The sequence below is a fragment of the Parasteatoda tepidariorum genome, chromosome 2 (genome assembly GCF_043381705.1).
Source record: "Parasteatoda tepidariorum isolate YZ-2023 chromosome 2, CAS_Ptep_4.0, whole genome shotgun sequence".
Classification (NCBI taxonomy): Eukaryota; Metazoa; Arthropoda; class Arachnida; order Araneae; family Theridiidae; genus Parasteatoda; species Parasteatoda tepidariorum.
In genome coordinates, this window is record NC_092205.1 from 41,278,904 (window position 1) to 41,293,618 (window position 14,715).

The window sequence follows — 14,715 nt, forward strand, 5'->3', positions numbered from 1 at the left end:
TTGTAATACACAATATTTATTGTTCTCAAATGAAACTTAACCTTTGAATACAAGAAAGATTTCCTTCAGCATAGGATTATTTTTTTATTAACAACTGGAAATTGAATCTTATGTTTACATTTAAAAAAAAAAAAAACATAACAGATTTTTAGAGGATTGTGGATTTTTAAGATTCTGCGTGAATTTTGAGTCTAATATAGCTTAAGGACACTAAAACTGAAACAATTATTTGAAATTGTGAGTGGGACTTAAGTTGGAGTGCAAGTAACATAAATCACCAAAAAGAATGAATATAAATATTTTAATAACATGTAATAATGTACAGAATATAGAATGCATAATTTAACTATCAAAAAATGTCAGTTTTTATCAGTATAATCTTCCAAAATGTCACTCATGTGTTGATTAAGCTTTTTAAAGTTTCTGTTTCTATTAGATTGCTTCTTTCTTTTTTGAACAGGAGTCTGAAACAAAGAAGTTCATAATTTAAAACAAGTCTAATATGACTGTATAAAAATGATAAAATCAACAGAATAGATAAATAATAAAATATAATTTTGTAATAATAGTCACATTATGAACTAGATTGAAATTTTTTATATACAATTTGATAATATTTGGTATCAGGATTCATGTGATGTCAAACTGTTCTAATATAAATCACTTAAAGTAATGATGATTGCGTAAAAGAGACTGCTTAGCAAGTCTATAATTGAAAGTGTAATTAATAAAACCTATTTATAAACATAACTTAGATATATGACATATCTAAAAAGTAAATAATCTAAGTTTGAAAAATTCACATAAAAATATAAACATACATTTCATTATTTTGTAAAAATAATGTTAAATGGTGCATTTTTTAATTTAAAGGATTAAAGTGACATAAGAGTATAAAAAATTAACTTAATACGTAAAATATTTTACTTACAACTTTCTTAACACCCATATCTTGCATGGATGTAATTCCTTGTTTTTGTAGATATTCTTCTATTTTTTCATCATCCAGACCATCAACAGCAACACTCCGCCAAAGTTTTTGAAATTCTAACATATATATAAATATATTCTTAAATATAGGATATAGGAAAAAAATAGAAACTTTTTTTTTATTGTAAACAGAAAATTACCTTCATGTAAAATTTAAAATCAATTTTTAAGTTATCAATTTTTATAACAAAGCAAAATAAAAACTATTTTTAGAAAAGATCTAAATGCAATTTATATGGCACACTTTAAAGACTGACAGAAGTATAAACTACTTATGTCTTAAAAACAAAAATTTCATTATGGTACTTATAACATAATTTTTCTTATGTGATTATTGCATCATTACACTTCTGGTCATTTTCTTTAGCAAAAGAAAAAAAAAATGTTTAGACTGCCATTTTGAGGGAAAAAAATTCAACTTAAAAGCAAAATGTATTATACCATCTTAATAATTGACATAATTAAAAACCACTTATCTTAAATAAATCTGAAATAAATTTATAAAGTTTCTTGATATCATTACATTTTAAATTATTTTTTTCACTTAAATAAAAACAACCAACAGCCATTTCTTAGAAACAAATAGCAATCCAAATGCAAAGTGAATGGTATTATTATTTGAAAGATTGACATGAGTACAGTAAAAAGTATTTAGTTCATAAAAATAAGGGTTATGTTTTTAAAATGAATTTTACTAAGCATCCATTAACTAATTATAATTTCTGTCACTTTTTCAACAAAGCAAAAAACCCATTTTTGCCATTTGAAGCAAGTGCATAGCACCATTTTAAACTGTGACACAAATAGAAACTTATCTTACAAATGGTTTCTATATTGATTACTGTTATTCATTCAAACAAGAAATACATCATACATTTTAAACACATTATTCAACAAATTATTAGCGTTGAGGAACTGCTTAATAATAGTAATAGTTTATAAGTAAAAGATTTAAAAATTAATGTTTGGAAAAATTTAGCCATGTGTCTTCTCATATATCTTTTTTTTAAAAAAAAATACACATAGATTGCTGATCAAAATTTATTTTTTTTATTATGTGTTTTAAACTATCTCTGACATAAAAATTTATGTTTGGAAAAATTTAGCATTGTGTCCCCTCCTAAATTAAAAAAAAAAAAAAAAACTAAACAGTCTCCTCATACTAAAATTTATTTTTTAGTATGGTCTTTTAATTCTCTCATACAAAAATTTGATTGAAACTGAAAAGGGTGCATTTCAGGAAATCAGCTATTGAAATTATTCAATTATGCTTATCAAAAATTGTACAATAGACATTTTTTACTAAATTTACAATGAACTTATTCAAGAGAAATTAAGTTTAAATGGCAGCTTTTTTTTTGTATCATGAAGAAAAGATAAAAAATATCAAGGCCCTAGGTCAAAATTATAACTTTACTTGTGAAAATTAGACAGACAGCATAAAAGCTGTTTCGGCTGTAACCTTTAACTTGTTTATTAATCTCAATAATATTAATCTTTTTGAAATTAACATAATAAATCTATAAGTTTACTAATTATTTAAATCTGAGAAGATGGATGCCAGTTCTCAAAAACTGTGTAAGATTTGAAACTAGAATGACTTTAGTAATATTATTTTCTCATCAAAATAAAAACTATTGACTGCTACTTTCACTTAAGTTCCACAATGGAAATTTGTGAATTTTTTTTTAAAGTGTCTATTGTATCATTAATACAAATTTTGGTCCCATGCCATTTTTAAAAACATTTACAACTCAGATAGAAAGGGCATGGTACTCTTTTGAAAATTGAGGCATATAAACTATATAATAAAAACATAGCCTCCATGATAATAAATTTGTGAAATAAATTTTTTAAGTATCTATTGTCTCATTAATACAATTTTTGGTCACTTGCCTTCTTAAAAACATTTACGACTAAGAAAGTAAGTGATACTAATATATAGGTTCCTTGATAATGAATTTGTGAAATAAATTTTTTAAGGCCAATTGTATTAATACATTTTTTTGTTGCTTTTTTATGAAATAAAAAACTACCTTTTTAATGCAACTTTTAGAAAAATTTACAATTTAAATGCAACATGTTTAACACCATCTAAAAGATTTCAGAGTCAATAACAATTTTAAATGCTGATACAGATTTCATGATATTGGATACAATAAATAATAAAAATTAATTTCTGTTAGTTTAAAAAACAATAACCACAAAATAATTATATTTACCTTCATCCACAGTAAACTGTGTTGATTTATCATTGTAAAATAAGACTTTTTTCTTATTCATAGGCTGAGTTATCTGAATAATATTATCACCTAAGCTCTGGTGGGAAAAAAAAAGATTGCAGTCATTATATTAAATTAACATTTTCATGCAGTTTAAAATGGTCTGTACACATCAGCAAAAATCAGTGTTGAAGAAGATATTTAAGTTTAATCATCAATTCATTAAAAGAAATTCTAAGCAAATTCATTACATCTTAATATGAGAAAATTAATCTTTTTGCATATTATTATGCAACGCATATTATTATATTCTAATTTTTTTAATTAAAAGGTAAAACAATTAAAAATAAAGAATTGTTTAAGAATTAATGCAATTTCAACCAATAGAGAATGTTGCTACAACATTAACTTTTTTCCTTTGTTAACTCAAGCTAACAAGAGTTCTACAGAGTGAAGAAACAATTTCTCAACAGGCAAGTTCATTACTTGGAAATCACAGGAAGAGTTCTCATGACAATAAGGAAATCATATAAAAAATATTCTCTACAGATAAAGAATTGGATACAACTTTTCTTTAACATAAAATCCCTGTGGCAGAATTTTTTCGGACTGCGACATGCCTCTCTAATGTCTCTAGAGTATCTTTCTGCAAGATACTTTAAAAAATAACAAATATGCATGTTACTAATTCAAAGTAACAGAAATGTCAACTTCAAAAAAAAAAAAAAAAAAAAAAAATTGGTTGGCATAACATATAATTTTTTTAATTGAATATGTAATCGAATAATTTTCTAATATTGTGGCCGATATTCTCGCATTTTGTAAGAGGAAAATACACTAATAATTTCAGTTTTCACATTTTGTAAATCAGCACATTAAAAAAATATATAATAGCAACGAATCAAAAAAAGATTGAAGGCAAAATCATGTGAATCGGATTCTTCGAAAAGGGGTTACTAAATGCGTGTTTTCATTTCGAAATTCAGTTGTTGTAATAAATAATATAAAATTAAAGATATAGGATTTTAAAAACTATGTGGACATTAATAGCAATAACTAAATAAAATACATAGAACAAAAATTTCTGCAGGAAAGAAAACCAATATTTTTTACTTCCCTAAGGGAAAATCTTTCTGCAAGAACTCGGTAACATTCTGCGCCAATGTCGCCACGATTCTGCCACGGGGTATAGAATAATGTTCAGCCATATTAAAATATTTTAAGTAGATATGCAGACTCAGAAAAAAAAGTTATTAATAAATTTTTTAATAACATTTATAAGGAATTTTTGCAGTGTATTTTTTTTTTGGGGGGGGGGTAAACATAACTTAAAATAAAGTTTATTAGTTGAACATACAATTATTATTAATAAAAGAAGGATATAAAACCAATTCAAATTTAATGTTAATGCAAAAGATAAAGTTTAATAATTTACCACATTTTTAGCAACAATTACATTCTTGTCACTGAAAACTAATGAAGCAGAAAAATATTTATGTATTTGTGAAACTAAAAGATGGTTCATTAGGAATAAAGCTATAATGGTATTAATAAAATTTTTCTACGTTTCCTCAGTAAAAGTACTCTTAGTTTTTAAGTGAGTATTAATACATACTCAGTTGTAATATTCTTAGTGGTATATCGTACTAAATTTTAATAAAATTCATAAATGCAGAATGAAGCAATTTTCAATAATTAATGAATATTTAAAATTTATTAAGCAGAATTCAATAATTAAAAGTGAAAATAGGTGACAAAATTCAACGAATCTACAATATACAACGTGTTAAAAAAAGTAATAATTTTTTTTATGATTTTACCTTTAATGCTTTTTCAACATTAGGAATTGATTCTTCAATATCATCTAAGGAAATGCCTCCCAATCCTCTTTGATCATGCTTATCCAGAAGTTTCAAAAGTCCTCGTTTATCTTTAATATTATAAGGTGGCTTGAAAAGGTATTTACCTTCAGCATTAACTTGCAGCTTAGGATTGTTTTGTAAGGCCTTAAAGAAATTACAAAAAAGTCTTAAAAATAATTTTGCAATACATGCTCCTTAAAAGAATGAACTAAAGAAATTATTGAACTAAAAATCAATGGAAGTTTTAAATCATTAAGTTGTATAAATGAACAATGAAAGGAATTGAAATAATTTCACAATTTTCAGCATTTTATTGGTCATTTGTGCACAGGTAAGAACACACAAAATACCAAAAAGAGAAAAATATTTAATAGATAATTGCAAATACAGAATTCTAACTCTTTCTCCTTTTGTCTAAAATAAGTTCAAAATATCATTTAAAATGAAATTCATTCCAGCAACTTTGATAAATAAAAGTCAAAGTTGAAATAATTTTTTGTTGGTTAAAAACATAACACTCACAGTTCTTGCTAAATAATCGTTTGTACAGGACTATTGGATAAGAAATTCTTAAAATTAATAGATTTTTTTCCAAATTAAAACCAATTTAGTGTAAAAAAATCTGAATGAATAAAAGCTAGTCATAATTAATCACTAATTATTTATTACCTCTCTAAATATTTAGCTATTAATATTATAATATTTACTCTACAAAACCACATACTTTTTATTTTATTATATAGGATAAACACTCGTTTTCGGTACAGGGTAAAAAAAAAGATAAAATAATAATCAATGAACCAGTATTAATCATGACCATGAAAATATGTGCAAAATTGAAACACATGTATCAACACTGTTCATAAAGATTAAAATTCCTAATTTTTAAAAATTTATTATTATTATCATTTGTTGCCTTTCCCTGTGACTTTATGTTATTGCAAAAAGCAAAACACCTTTACACATGTTCATCCCATCAAAATACAGATTACCTACATAATACTATTATTCAATAAATAATATTATATTTAAAAATTTATACTTCATTCATCAACCAATTTTTCTGACGAATTCCTATATCTAGCTGATTAGTTTCATCGAGAATTTCTTCAAGGCTGAGAGGGTAAGTATCACCACTTAAATGTCTTGTCTAAAAAAAGAGAATGAAAAATATAAAAATTTTAAAGCAGACTTTTAACTGACTAAAGAGTGAAAAATGCAAGATAAAAATAAAATTTCAAGATACAACAAACGTTACAAGCCAGAAACTTATCAGAAGCTATTAAATATAAAAAATAAGAAAAATTTAAAAATTAGAATATACAATTGAAATGAAAAATAAAGCAAAATCACCTTTGAGAAATAATAAAATGTTGAGCAGTTTAAGAGTAGAATAAAATAGCTTACTTTCATATGCTTCACAATCTTAGCAAGTATTCCAAAATTGTTTTGTGAACTTCCACCATAGGTTTTATAGTTAAAATCTGAAAAAGAAGGAGAGAGAAAAAAGGAAACATTAGTAAAATAAAAATCCAAAATAGTAACAAAATATTCAAAAAAGCAAATTAAAACAAAAATATTATTTAAAAAAAAATTTGAATTTTTTGTATGCTTAATTCTTTGTATGATAGAAAACTTAGATACCTTTTTGCTGTCGAGGTTGAGGAGCTGACTTCTGCTTTTTCTTTGGTGGTGGATCACCAGTATCTTTCTTTTTGTTTTCAACAACTGGATTGGAGAGAGCTCGTTTCTTAAAAGCTTCTCTCTCTCTTAACAAGGCAGGGTCCATTTTTACAACAAAAATAGTTTTCAAAATCCTAAAATTTAAAAGTCATATAATATTACTTTTAACATTGCTTCCTAATTTATAATTTTTGCCATTTTATGCATCAACACTGAATAGAAATAAACTTAAATAAAATATTCCATATATTTCCTTTCACTTAAACATTAGTTAAAATAAGTTAATTAGTTTCACTTATACATTAGTTATTAAACATAAATTTACATAAGGCTGGCAAAATTTTCTTTTAACTGTGAATCATATATAAGCATTTTAAATTTCTTTTCTGTGCATTCTGATAAATGGTAAGTTACAGGCCATTCTAATAACTTGAAATATTACATTTTTTAAAGCCATTAAAATTAGATAGTTTAAACAGATATGTTAACATTATTGTAAACTGTGCAAGAACTCAAGAAGAGGATACTTTTTAAATTAAATGAAAAAAAAAAAAAAAAAAAAAAAAAAAAAACATACTTCAGTCTTTGGAAAAATAAACTTTGACAGAACTTTTAAGCGACTTGTTTTTACACATAATTTGTTTTATTTGATTAATTTTTAAAAATATATCTTCACTTGTTTTGTTAAATAAAAATCAAAACTGGTAAATTTGATCTGAATCCTAAAGTTTCTACATTTTTTTTTAAAGAAAATTAATTATTTTTAAGAATAGCAACTTTAAGTGGAAAACAAATTATATATCTTTTTATTAACGAAAAATTCAGAAGTTGAAAAAAACATAAAATGGAATATAAGTAACAATAATAAATAAATTAGACAAAAAAAAAAAAAAAAACAGGAAAAAGATGTAGATGTTGAAAGAAAATCATTTTACCAGCAGAGTACTATGAAGAAATAAAATTCTTTCATTTGAATTATTAATTCGAAATATTAATATTCAAAATATTAATATTCAAAATATTAATTAATAATATTTTGAATAATTAATTTGAAAATTAGTTGAGAACATAGAGTTTCATTTTCAATGCTTTCATAGAAGATCATTGAACAAAAAATGTATTAGAAAAAAAAAATAATCCAGGAACAGCTAAATTGTGAGAAGCACACAATAATCAGTGCAAATATTCCTTTTGATTAAACTCAAACTGCAAAAAAGTGAAGCAGTTGTCAAGTTCTGATAGTGAGGCAACTTGTAATTTGCCAATCCTAAAAAAAGGAATTTTTTCAAAAACTGTGTAAAATAAAATAAAGGATGCTCCCCCAAACAGTTTAAATACTGTAATGTATAAAAAATAAAACAAAGAAAGAATAAAAGCAAGTGTACTTTAGCAGAGCTGAAGCATTTTAGCTTTATAGCAATTACATTGATCTGGAATCAACAACCTTAAAAAATATCGACAAAGTAGAACTTTTAAGAACTGAAAAAAAGCACTACATTGGTGATTAAAAAATGAATGGAAAAATGATATTTTTTTATTTGATCTAGGAAGTACGAGCATTAGTGCAAATAAAATTATTATTTAAAAATACTATTACAATAGATCACGCGCAGTGCCATTACTCAATATATTTTTAAAACAGCAAGGGGGACAAAAATACATATAATATTTAGTAAAATATTTACAAATAAAATACATTTAATCGACAGTAATAAGGACAAAATAATTAATGATAATAATGTTGCCTTACACAATATTTCAGCTTTAAAAAAAGCTTAAAAGGATAAGTCTTGCAGATAATCTTTTTTTCTACACCCTAAGTCTATTTTTCAGGTATTTTTGGCTTCATTTAAACAAAAAATTGTAAAAACATACAACAACGTCGATGAAAATTGGAAAATAAACAAAACATTGTCATTTTGTACGGTTACAGTTTACTAACAAAAAAGGTGAGGTGGCCGAGAGGCGCTAAAATGTTAACTTAAATCAGATGGTTCAAAAGCATGCTTGAAATGTTCTAAAACACAGAAAGAAGTACACAGAATTTTTCTTATTTTTATTTTTCAATTTCTTCATCCGGAATCGAATTTTGCTCTTGCTCTTCCTTAGTCCACTGCATTGCAGATAAAAATGCATCGCATGAAGAGGAGAAAATATAAATTAATTATTTGTATGAAAGATGTGACAAAATAAATAAAGTTGAAATGCCATGTAGGTCGAGAGATTGTTTCGTTTTCCTTTTTATTTTAATAAATCGTGAATTGTTTTCCGTATATTAATAGTTCACACTCTCTTTTATTTAGAGATGTCAAATACAATAATATCTGAAAATGGGAACTAGAGCTGCGGCATGTAAGTGATTTTATATTATTTTATGAATTAAAGAATTAATTTCATATTATCTTATGAATTAAAGAGAAGTTGGACTTTTTTGATTTTTATAATAAATGATGTTGAATACTGTTTAATCTTTTTTTGTTCAAATGAGGTTTATGATGTTCCATATGTTTTTAATCTTTTCAAAATATTATAAAAATCATTGTTAGTATTCCTAATTTTAAAATAAGATGCATCTTATCTGATAGTTACATGATCCACATAATCAGCTGTTTTTAGATACAGGAAGCATGGAAAAGTTAAAAACATGTACCTTATCTTGCAGATATGCACTGGGGCCCTCTTATTCATTGAAAATTATTCTTGCGGCTTATTGTTGTTATAATTATTCATAACTCATACTTATGGTTTTAAGAAAATCTTACATGGTGTACATGTTATGGAATATTATTATATACATATTTTAACTAACATTGATTTTTAATGTTGCAATATTTTGTTCAAAAATTTCTGCTCAGATGCATTTTAACTGACGTAAAATCTTTCCCATGTATTATTCAACCGACAAAATACATCCCTTTGCGTACAATTATTTCTTGTTTTTGCGGATGATAAATTTTTCTTATGATTATTTATTTTTGAAAAACAGCAACTTCAAATAAAAAGTTTTCTAACATAGGGCAGAACAGACAAAAAAGTTTAATCGGTTTTAATCATAAAAGAAGAATAGAGATATTCCCTCCTTTTTTTTCTTCTTAAGTTTGTTTGATGCGAAATCTACGAATTGAATTATTTGAAAAGTCAATCGTCAAAGGATTATTTACTTTTCAAAAGTTGAATGGATTCAGAGGGAGCCCTATGTTGCAGAATCGACCTAATATTAATTTTTATTGCTGCAATATCTTGCTCAATAGATATCTGCTCAGATGTATTTGACTGAGATAGAATCTCTCTAATGATGTTACAATAGGCAAAGTATCCTTTTGTTAATACCTTCCTTCGCTTGCAGAAAAAATAATTCATCGTAGTAATAACTGTTAAAAATAATTCTTACCACAACAAATAAAAAATTTTCCACCATAGATAAAAAAGACTCTCTTGTTTGATCATTTTGTTGACTCTTCGGATAGTGTCCTAATTTAAGTTTTCTTCGCAATCTAACTATGTTTAATAATTCATTTTAAAATTTTATATTAAATCATTTTTAAAGTTTCTCTTATAAAAAAATCTAAATTTTTTTTTGTAATTAGTCATAAAAATATTTTAACTTCGTATTATGAAGAAAAATTTCCTATTTAACTCTAGATTTATATTTAGAAAATAATTTTTACACACTTATATATGAATAGTTAAAAACTTTTATTAAAATGACATTCATTATACTCTATTTTAGTAGGGTTTTAAAATTAATTACAAAAATATTTCTGTAAAATTAATATTTTGAATAAAAATTTTACACATTTAAATCTAAGATCAAATTTAGAAAGTTGGTTTCCTGATTAAATTTCATAGTTAAAAATTTTAATAGTAAAATAAAATTCCTTATTTTACTTTTATAATTTTTGTTATATTATTACGAACAGGAAATAGTTATCTTAATTACAAGTTTATTGCATTGATTAAATTAGTTTATTAATTGATTAGTTTATTGATTGATTGTAGTGTCTTGTTCAAAATAAGCTTTTTTAATGTATTTTTTAATTTTTAAAATTTATTTCCCTAGTCACTGCAAAGATCCACAACTTGCAGCATTACAGTGGGAGAATCAAGCATAACTTACTTCCTCTGCCGTCTGGGGATGATGTTGCTAACACTCTGAAGTATTTCTCCCAGACGCTTCTGAGGTTATTTTATTTATTTATTTTTTTCAGATTTATAAAACGAGCCTTTAATATAAATTTGAACTACTTAAACTTAATATTTGCATTCGATTGTTATTGTTAAGTTAATCCAAGGAACTTAACAATATTAAAAAAAGTTGAAGTGCTACTTACTATGACATAAATAACATAGTTTAACAACATTATATTTTTATTATTTAATTACATTGTTCTTCTGCTTTCTGTACCCAACAAAGCGCTTTGTATTTAGACTGGTTTGCGTGAAATTTTCTCTTCAGTAGAGAAGTTCCTTCTTGAGTAACAAGGGAAAAAATTTGCTCTTTGGGATAAGAAAAGAATGGGTAAAAGGATGATATTAGTAGCTTAGAATGATATTATTAGAGTTAAAGGCCTTGAAGCTTAATTTTTATAAATTTCTTGGGGAGTTCATCTGTGTAATTTTTTTTTTCCTTATTAATACTTACTTAATTTGTACTAACTTAAATATGCTGTATGTTTTTAATATGTATCCAGGAAACAGATAAAGTATAAAACCTAATTTGTGATAAATTTTATAATAAATTTTTAAATGATACAATTTTAAATACATTCTCAGACATCACAAGTTCAGCTCCTTCGTTAAATAAATCAGGGAATTTTAAATGGAGTGGCGTTCTTCCTAAATGTAATACAGGTCATCTAATTATCTCAGTAATTTCTTAAAGTATCAATTCATTTATGATTTTAGTTTAATAAATTTTTCCAATTTTCTTTAGCACAGGAGTTTGCAAAGTTTACTTGCCAATCAATGTTAGGAATAATTATGAAGAATTTTTAATTTTAAATCTTTTTGTTAAAATTTAATAATTTTAAAGTGTATTTAATTTTATTAAATTTTAAATTTATTTAATTTTAAAATGTTGTTTTTAATGGTAATTTCTTGAATTGAAATACCTTGAGTTAAACTAATTCCCTGATTAAACTAATGTTTATCCAAACTTGCCAAATTAAGTATAATTTTTTTTTTTTCATTTCTTGAGATATGAGATAATTGCAAATATTAGGAAAATAATTTATTGTAGTAATTATATTGGGAATAATAGACCTACTGTAAGACGTTGGTTTTTAAGTAAATACAGCTTTTAGGACAGTTAAGTAGATTTAATCATCCTGTTTTGTTATTAATTTTTGTTACATCCTTTTTCTTTTAGTTTACACACAAGACATAATTTTTAACCTTTGGTTTTGCATTATTTTGAGTAAAAAAATATGTTTAGGTGATTAACAGTATAGATTTTTTTTGGCTCTGTGTTATAAAAATTTAGATTCAGCTCCAGAAATAAAACTTAACTTATCTTAGCATTTAATTTCTAAACAATTTGTTTTATATACATTACTGATTTCAAAGTAATTTGTATACAAACTTTAATGTAGTGTAAAATGCGTTTTTAAAATGCAACTTACAAAAAATAAAAATTGTCAGAAAAGAGGGGAACTTCAGTTCTAAATTAAATGAACTATAAATTAAACTAATGGGTTGAAATTTGAGACAGTGTTAAATGTTGCTTTATCTACCACTACTTTAAATGCTATAAGCAAATTAGTTAGTGGTATATGTTTTTTTTTAACTAATCTATTTTTTCAATTTTAGTGTTTTAAAAGATGTGCCAAGCATATCTTTTGACCTGCTGCGGTCCCCAGAGAAAGATGCATATCGTACTTCCCTTTTCCCTAGCTTAGATTACAAAACTCTTCATCATGCCCTTGTTGAGCTAGTCGACGCTGTGCCTCTGGTCCAACATGGGGCACATGGTACTTTTTTTTAACCTTATTTCACTTTAATTTTGACTAATATGTTAATTATTTGCGTTACGTGTAAATTAACCTTTGTTAAATTAATTCCTTTGAGTTATGTGTGCAAAGAAAAAAAAAGATATTGAAATGTAGTTTCTATAATTAAATTGCTAAATTGTAGTAATTGACTTATAATCTCAATATGCTCTAGTATCTATAGAGTATAGGGCAAAATTAAGAAATTTTGCTACTGGCCAATGAATAGTTGTGGCATTTTTAAAGCATGTGGCCATTTTTTCAAAAATTGAAAATTTTATAGATAAAAAAAATTTGATATTATTAATGTGAGATGTTTCTTTTTAACTATTTCTTAAATTATAGTTTAAATTACAAGGTTTATTTATGAAAAAAAAGAAAAATTTTATAAAAAAAGCATTAAAAAAGAATTTTCAGACTATCATAAAATATTCATAAAAATTTCATATTTATTAAAAAAAATTTAATGAGGAAAAGCACATAGGGTACATTTTCAACAAAAATTTTTAATTGCTATTTGTTTTATTTAATCGCATTGTGGTAACTGTTAATTTAGCCTTATACTGTACTGTTTTTTTTTGTGCTCTCAAATTAATTTTTTAAACTGTTATATTAATGGACAATTTCATTTCTTAAAATCCCATTGTACTCAAATGAGTGCAAATGCAGCTGTATAAAATTTGTAAAACAATATTCTTGTAGTAGATGTAAAATAAATTATATTTTATATATGAAACAATTGTAAAACTGATTTTATATAACAATCATCTTTCCTGAGAATTATAAATTATTTCTTATGAAATCAAAAATTATAAATAGATTAACTCAAACTATATACATATGATATGTGAATGTAAAATTATCCCTTTATTGTGTTTGTGTCCAACAATATTTCTGCAAACAAATATATACCTTCAATTAAATGAAGTTTTTGTTATGTTTACTATTGCTATAATAAACATATAAAAATCTTTATTTAACAGATAAAAGTCTTTATTTATCTTTTTAAATTCAGAATCAAGTTTCATTCTGTCAGTTGATTATTAGCAATTTTTGTCTTTCTCAGAATAATAAATCTTTTTTTTTTTCAATATCCAGTTAAAATATTTCTGTTTACAAAGTTCGGTTAAATAGAAATCAACTATTATTAGTTAGCTTTTTTAATTTTATTAGAAATTTCGTATTTATCCCCTTTCTATTTTTTACTATTTAATTTATTAATACCCTTAAAATTTTTTGTAGCCCTTGGATATACCATTCTTCATACCTTAGCCTGTTTAGTACCATTTCTTGAACATGAACTCATGGATACACTTCCATACCTAGTTGCTTCAACCATGACCACTTTTCCATGTTCTCTCCATAAAGATATTATTGATGTTCTCTGCAACCATCTCCTCCCATTCACTTTCAGTAAGAAATCTGATAATTGAGAGATCTTATTATATTTATATTAAAATTTATTCTTACATTTTGTTTTCATGTAGGAGCAGATCCAAAAGAAAACAGTGAAAGTTATGCTAGTATGTCCACTGCTGCTGTATTAATGGTTATCTTTCAATATACGGATTGTAATGGTAAAAGTTATTTCTTTGATTTTAACGCAGTTTTAATTTAAGGTTTTTTAATTTGTAGGATATTTAAGCAATATATTTCGAAATCTTTAGTTTTATTTTACATTAAAAAAATTTCACAGTCCTAATAGTTATTTTTTTAAATTGATTTTTATACAACTAGTTGCCTTAGGTGGCCACTTTGGTCACTGAATGCAACTTTAACTAATAATATTGAGCAAACTCTTAATAATTATGAAAAGTTTAAATGCATTACCCTGAGACAAAACTCCTTTCTTGGAGCATGCAAGAGAGAGAGTCAGAATTCATAAAAGGAGAATCCATGCATGCAGAATTCATGCATATCATCACCATCATAGTTGGTCAGACTGCCAAATGAAGTCCAATGGCTTCCTTT

At 25.0% G+C, this 14,715-nt stretch overlaps 2 protein-coding genes across 2 annotated transcripts in view; one reads left to right on the plus strand and one right to left on the minus strand.

Moving 5' to 3' along the window:
- Window positions 1-284: 284 nt before the first annotated feature.
- LOC107442819 (transcription factor IIEbeta) lies at window positions 285-8,673 on the minus strand. The gene is made up of 8 exons (XM_016056476.4): window positions 8,508-8,673; window positions 6,719-6,891; window positions 6,482-6,558; window positions 6,117-6,224; window positions 5,033-5,218; window positions 3,213-3,309; window positions 932-1,047; window positions 285-464 (listed from the first exon to the last, which is right to left on the minus strand). Exons 2-8 carry the CDS (start codon window positions 6,861-6,863, stop codon window positions 360-362), a joined length of 834 nt encoding a protein of 277 aa, XP_015911962.1. The 5' UTR covers window positions 6,864-6,891; window positions 8,508-8,673; the 3' UTR covers window positions 285-359.
- Window positions 8,674-8,693: 20 nt separating this feature from the next.
- The window catches only part of LOC107442821 (UNC-79 domain-containing protein), a 72,734-nt gene continuing 66,712 nt past the window's right edge, over window positions 8,694-14,715 (plus strand). The window contains exons 1-6 of the mRNA XM_043042321.2: window positions 8,694-8,968; window positions 9,061-9,109; window positions 10,818-10,938; window positions 12,566-12,726; window positions 13,987-14,157; window positions 14,232-14,321. Of these exons, the coding sequence (XP_042898255.1) occupies window positions 9,088-9,109; window positions 10,818-10,938; window positions 12,566-12,726; window positions 13,987-14,157; window positions 14,232-14,321 (565 nt within the window). The 5' untranslated portion in view covers window positions 8,694-8,968; window positions 9,061-9,087. The remainder of the gene's footprint in view (window positions 8,969-9,060; window positions 9,110-10,817; window positions 10,939-12,565; window positions 12,727-13,986; window positions 14,158-14,231; window positions 14,322-14,715) is intronic.

Coding starts and splice junctions, on each gene's coding strand:
- LOC107442819 (XM_016056476.4), bottom strand. CDS start 6,863: ATGGACCCTGCCTTGTTAAGAGAGAGAGAAGCTTTTAAGAAACGAGCT. Junction 1,048..3,212: donor ACAGTTTACTGTGGATGAAG/GTAAATATAATT, acceptor TATATATGTTAG/AATTTCAAAAACTTTGGCGG. Junction 465..931: donor ATATGGGTGTTAAGAAAGTT/GTAAGTAAAATA, acceptor TCTTTGTTTCAG/ACTCCTGTTCAAAAAAGAAA.